At 38.6% G+C, this 6,859-nt stretch overlaps 1 protein-coding gene across 1 annotated transcript in view; it reads left to right on the forward strand.

The window, feature by feature from the left end:
• The window catches only part of Dnah12 (dynein axonemal heavy chain 12), a 171,786-nt gene that overhangs the window by 129,594 nt on the left and 35,333 nt on the right, over window positions 1-6,859 (forward strand). The window contains exons 53-57 of the mRNA XM_029541695.1: window positions 865-1,106; window positions 2,094-2,241; window positions 2,589-2,734; window positions 5,409-5,623; window positions 6,484-6,676. Of these exons, the coding sequence (XP_029397555.1) occupies window positions 865-1,106; window positions 2,094-2,241; window positions 2,589-2,734; window positions 5,409-5,623; window positions 6,484-6,676 (944 nt within the window). The remainder of the gene's footprint in view (window positions 1-864; window positions 1,107-2,093; window positions 2,242-2,588; window positions 2,735-5,408; window positions 5,624-6,483; window positions 6,677-6,859) is intronic.

The following is a 6,859-nucleotide window of genomic DNA, read 5'->3' on the forward strand; positions in this document are numbered from 1 at the left end:
AAGAAACTCAAGAAAAAGGAAGACCAAAGTGTGGATACTTTGTTCCTTCTTAGAATGGGGGAAAAAATACCCATGGAAGGAGTTACAGAGACAAAGTTAGGAGCTAAGATGGAAGGAAAGACCATCCAGAGACTGCTCCACCCAGGGATCCATCCCATATACAACCCCAAACCCAGACACTATTGCATATGCCAGAAAGATTTTGCTTACAGGACCCTGGCATAGGTCTCTCTTGTGAGTCTATGCCAATGCCTGGCAAATACAGAAGTGGATGTTCACAGTCATCTTTTGAATGGAACACAGGGCCCCTAATGAAGGAGCTAGAGAAAGTACCCAAGGAGCTAAAGGGGTCTGCAAACCTACAGGAGGAACGACGATATGAACTAACCAGTAACTCCCCCAGAGCTGTATGTCTAGTTGCATATGTAGCAGAGGATGACCTAGTTTGCCATCAATGGGAGGAGAGGCACTTGATATTTCGAAGATCATATTCCCCAGTACAGGGGAATGCCAGGGCCAGGAAGAGGGAGTGGGTGGGTTGGGGAGCAGGGCAGGGGAGGGTATAGAGGGCTTTGGGGATAGCATTTGAAATGTAAATGAAGAAAATATCTAATAAAAATAAATAAATAAAACACTTTGCTACATATTGTGACATTTTTACTCTACATTAAACTATATTATTCCAGAATAATTTATTTTGTATGCTATAGTTTCCAAATCCAAATGATTTGTGTTTTATGAAGTATTTAGGTGTTTTGCATTATTTAGGATTTAAGAGCTTATTATATGTAATTTATTGTTAAACCCCATGTCTGACCCATAACATCTACACAAAACACATATCTGCATATTGTCCCCTACCAGGTTGTGGCTCCAAAGAAAGCTCGCTTAGCCGAGGCCCAGAAGTCTTTAGCAGAGACAATGGAGCTTTTGAATCAGAAGAGAGAAGAACTGGCCCAAGTAGAACATCATTTGGAAAACTTACAGAAGACTTTTCAAGAGAAGACAGAGGAAAAGGCAGCTCTTGAGGACCAGGTGGAACTGTGTGCTAAGAAGCTGGAACGAGCCTCAAAGCTAATCGGAGGGCTAGGCGGGGAGAAGTCAAGGTAGAGCTGCTCCTCAGGGGCTAGGACAGCAGGCTTGAGTGACTGTCCTCACCTGTGTGTCACAGTTACATCTGATTTGACAGTGGATGATGAGAATATGCAGTGTAAAGCACCTGGCTAGGACTCTCAAAGGGGTAGATGAGTGTTGAGGACATAGTTTATAACTTGTTTTCAAAACAGAAACAAACAAAAGGAGAGAGAGGAGGAGAAAGGCAAGCACAGCGCCTCCAGTCTTTTAGTCTCCGTGCCATCTCCCGACTTTCTAGGTATTTTAAACTGGGTTGCACATTCAGCTGTTTCCTTATTGATCATGTTTATTCCATGAATAGCATGATGTAGTCATTTAGTCCAGGTGAAATGATTTTGGAATTACTTCTATTGTCAGTTTTGTTGAATGGGAAAACTATTAACCTTATCTGCAGAATCTCAATTTTGTAATTTAATGTGTATCAAACAGTCTTGCTTCAAAATAGCATTTCTGAAATGAATGAAAAATGTTTCTTATTATCTAGAAATAAATACTGAAACAAACACTAGGACAAAAATCACCCTAAAGAAGATTCTGAAGCAAAAACTCGAGGTTATGGTTGTGAAGCGGCAGAGCGCTGCCGGACATAGCCACTGCTCTAAGACTGAAATGCAGAAAGTCATATAGTGCGGTGTAACAGAGCTAGAGGGCATCCGAACTCCTCAGTTCACAGATCCTAACATACCCTAGCCTTTTCTTTATAGGATTTAGACAAGAAGGCCCATGCACTTTTTATTCTTTTAATTGGCCGCTTACATGCCTGGTGCCTGTGGAGGCCCGAGGAGGTTGCTGGATCCCTGAACTTTTAGCTTCAGATAGCTGTAAGCCGCCATGTGGGTGCTGCAATCTGAACCCCAGTCTTTTAGAAGAGCCGTCAGTGCTCTTAACAACTAAGCCACCCCTCCAGCTGGCCCTTCCCATACAATCATGTACTGCTTTGCCTTTGGTTTGTTGCACAGATGGTCACAAGCTGCAGATGACCTTCAAATAACCTATGACAACCTAACTGGTGACGTCTTGGTGGCAGCAGGAGTCATAGCTTACCTTGGTGCTTTCACTTCTGGATTTCGACAAGAATGTACAGAAGATTGGAGCCGGCTGTGCAAGGTATCCGGTTTACAGTACATTTCCATAGTAGATGTTGATTTAGAACATTCAAAGTATGTGTTGGAAAATATGATGGGGATGAGGACATCAAAAAAAAAAAACACTAAAAATATGGGAAGTCTTTCTTTCTCTCTCTCTCTCTCTCTCTCTCTCTCTCTCTCTCTCTCTCTCTCTCTCCCTCCTTTTCTCCCTTCCTCCACTTCTTCTTTGACTGGTAAAATATTTCCAAAGTCTAACCTTCAATGCAGTTTTATTCTGATCTTTAGTTATGACAATTAAACATGTATTTTAACTTTAAATTATTTCAATTAATAAGATGAAAGAAAACATGCTTTTATTTCTTACAGGAGAAAAGATTCCCATGTTCAGAGGAGTTCTCATTGAGTAAAACCTTGGGGGATCCAGTCAAGATTAGAGCTTGGAATATTGCCGGGCTACCAACTGATGCATTCTCCATAGACAATGGCGTGATCGTTAATAATTCTAGACGGTGGTAAGGAACATAAAGAGTTTCCTCCTGTCTCATGTGGAAGTCTTCAAGCATGTATAAAAGTTGAAAGACTTTGACAAGAAGTTCCAGTGTAATGGTCACCCCTACACGCTGCAGCTAGCATTGTGTCCTATTTGCTGCTTAATCAAGAATCTAGCTACTCCTTTGCCAACCCATCTTTCTAAATGTGTTTATGGGTGAGCTGCAGACATGCTTTTCCCCCTTAGCCACCTCAGCATGCACATTATTGATAAAGATCATTTAGTTTATGTATTGTTGTTTGAGGTAAAAATTACAAATAATAAAACAGAAAAAATCAAATTTACCATTTGGTGAGTTCAGAAAAAGTGTACAGCTGTGCACCCAAACTTGACTCCATAAAGATGCAGAGCAAGGCTACCTCCTGGAGAGTTCCTTTTCACTCCACTCCTGACCTTATCCCACCCCATGAAACCATCGTTCCAAATACTTCCCAACATAGACTAGTTATACCTGTTATTGAACAACATAGACTAGTTATACCTGTTATAGAACAACATAGATTAGTTATGAGTGTTATAGAACACCGTAGACTAGTTATGATTGTTATAGAACATCATAGACTAGTTATGACTGTTATAGAACATCACATCTATTTCTTGATACATACATATGAAACATCTTCCTCTCAGCATAACTGTTTTGAGATTCATCCATATTTTTCCACATATGAGTACTTTGTTTTAGAGATGGTTATGTTTCAGGGAGAATTATATTTCGGGTTGAGTTATATTCTATTGTATGAACACCTCAATGTTTATGATTCCACCTTTTATTCAGGTATCTTACCAAATTAAAGATTTTAAAAATCATCCTTGCCTCACCTCAGTGTATATATATATATATATATATATATATATATATATATATATATCATGGCAGTAAGTATGCCTGAATCAGAATGATGTAAAAATATAGGTGCTTGGTATCTGATGAAGATGAGAACTTATAAGTGTGATATCTTGATGTGCTTTGGAAATGGTCCCATGGGAAGACTTAAAACCAGCCGCACTGACTCAATAACATCTGAGGAGACTTTCTCAAAGACTAATTTTCCAAACACTGAAAATTGTTCCTATTCCAGTGATGTAATACCCATACACTATTCTCTTCTCTAGCCTCTACCTTCCAGCAAGGTCCAGCCTGAGTAAACACTGTTCTATTACCTCCTGATTAGTTATATATTCTTTAAAAACAGATTTATTTATTTTATGTGCATGAGTGTTTACCTGCATGTATTTCTGTGTGCTCTATGCATGCCTGGTTTCCCACTGAGGGCAGAAAAGGGTGTTAAATTCCCTTAAACTAGCAACTGGGCGTGGTGGCACACGCCTTTAATCCCAGCACTCGGGAGGCAGAGGCAGGCGGATTTCTGAGTTCAAGGTCAGCCTGGTCTACAAAGTGAGTTCCAGGACAGCTAGGGCTATACAGACAAACCTGTCTCGAAAAACAAAAAAACAACAAAAAAAATTACCTTAAACTAGAGTTTCAGACACCTGTAAGCTGCCACACCGGTGCTAGCTGCTCTGCATGAGCAGTAAATGCTCTTAAGCACTAAGCCATCACTCCAGCTACCAATTTGTACAGTCTTAAACATAAAGCCTTTACTTTACTATCCTAGAAAAGCATCCTAAATAGATTTTTAACTGTGTCCCATACTTAACTTGGGCACTCACTCTCTAGAGTCCTACTCACAAACTGGTAAAAATCATTTATAAGCTGATATGCTTTTATTTTAAACCTTTAGCGAATTATCTTTCACATTATACTAGCTGACACTGAATTAAGATTGCTGTGGTGACAGTGTTATATTGAAAACATCACAGCCCACTGAGTTACAAACTCCTAGTTCTTCTCACACTGGGGTAGTTTTAGAACCTTGGGGTTTTTACCAATGTGAGCTGAGTTTCTTCATTTGTAAGAATGAAATTCTTTTTTATTTTCTAAATTAAATTATTCCTTTAACAATTTCATGTTAAATACATGAAACACATGTATATAATGTATTCTGGTCACATTCATCCTTTTACTCTCTGGTGTCCTCATCCCACCACTGCTAGCCATGCACCACCGCTAGCCCCGCCTCCTACTTCCTCCCACCACCACTAGCCCTGCCTCCTACTTCCTCCCACCACCACTAGCCCTGCCTCCTACTTCCTCCCACCACCACTAGCCCCGCCTCCTACTTCCTCCCACCAAGTTCCCACTGTACTTTTATGTCTTTTTGTTTTTGCTCTGTGACCACTGGATTTAGCCAGGAACACATTTTTTACTTTTTAACTTTTACTTTTTTAATTTTTAATTTTTTAATTTTTAATTTTTAAGTTTTTAAAAATTAAATACTTTTTAATTTTTTGAGAACGGCATGCAGGAATACTGTATTTATACAATTTCTATCCTCACTCTCCCCTCTACTGCCCCTGAAACTCCTCCTGTGCTCACCTCCCTGGCAAATTCATAATCTCTTTTTTAGTTATTACTGTCACATGCATATACATATATAATCATAGGACTTTTAAAAGAAAAATATTTAAGTAAAATACTTGGCATTTGTGACAAAATTAACTTAAATTGCATAGATTTTTAAGAAATTGCTGTGTTTATGTGTTCCTCTTGGTATTTCCTTCTTCATTTCCAGGCCTTTAATGATTGACCCCCAGGGTCAAGCCAATAAATGGATTAAAAACTCTGAGAAAGATAATCAGCTCAGTGTTATTAAGTTATCAGACACAGACTATATGAGAACCTTGGAAAACTGCATTCAGTTTGGAACTCCACTTCTCCTAGAAAATGTTGGTGAAGATTTGGATCCCTCTTTGGAGCCTTTGTTACTTAAACAAACTTTTAAACAAGGTAGAACTGAAAGATGATTGGATTACTTTGAAGCACAAAAGTAAAATGAATTTAATAATAATGATAATAACTTAGAACTCCCATGTCATTGTTGTGTATGGAAAGAAATCTGAAACAAGTTTTTAAAACTGAAGCTTGATCAGGAATCTTGATAAGGTCTGTGCCCTATTTTCTTTGCCTTATCTACACTATTCCCTGAATTTTAGCTCTGTGGAGAGCATGAGACAGTTGAAGCCAGTCTGAAATACCCTTGTCTTATGATCACTGACCTCAAAAAGTTCATTAATTATGAATAATAACAAGAACGTGGGCCAGAGTTCAATCTAGGTAAACGTTACCCACATGTGTCCTTCTGCTGATGAACATTTATTTCTGTCAAGCTCTGATACTTTGGTGAGCCTTAATCATATAAAAAGTTTAGAATCATAGTTAAAATTTGACAGAAAAAAAAAAAAAGTATCTTTGTTGGTGGTGGTTTGGTTTGGTTTTTCCAGGCAGGGTTCCTCTGTGTAGTCTTGGCTGTCTTGGAGCTCACTCTGTAGATCAGGCTGGCTTGGAACTGCCTGCTTCTGCCTCCCAAGTGCTGGGATTAAAGGCGTGTGCCACCACCACCAGACTCAAAAAGTATCTTGATTTATAAAGTTCTGTGACTGCCTGGCACAGTGTCCGATGTTATGACAGAATGAGCCCTACTGTGTACTTGCACGTTTGTCTCTACAGCGGTGGCTTTTGTCACAGCCGTTTTCTATCTCAAATTACTTAGGACTTGGCTTATAATTTAGGTAGGGCCTTAGCAGTGCATAGGAAGAGAGGCTAAGTAACTTTGGCTCATTGGTTATCTACTTTTTCCTGGAATATAGGTGGTATTGATTGCATCAGACTTGGTGAAGTCATTATTGAATATTCTTTTGATTTTAAATTTTATATCACCACAAAACTGAGAAATCCGCACTACATGCCAGAACTGGCTACAAAAGTGTCTTTGCTCAATTTCATGATAACTCCAGAAGGACTTGAAGATCAATTACTAGGCATTGTTGTTGCAAAGGAGAGGTATGTATTTTTTTTTTTTTTTTGATGCTTCAGGCAGTTTAGAGAGTATCTGTAGGCCATTAATACTTTTGTTTTGGGACTATTTTGAAATGACTAAAAATGTTATATTTTGTTATTATAAATTAGTTATATAGTCATTAAAAATACCCATTCAGTAATAACTTTTTTTTTTGTTTTTTTTTT

Source organism: Mus pahari, chromosome 8 (genome assembly GCF_900095145.1).
Source record: "Mus pahari chromosome 8, PAHARI_EIJ_v1.1, whole genome shotgun sequence".
NCBI lineage: Eukaryota > Metazoa > Chordata > Mammalia > Rodentia > Muridae > Mus > Mus pahari.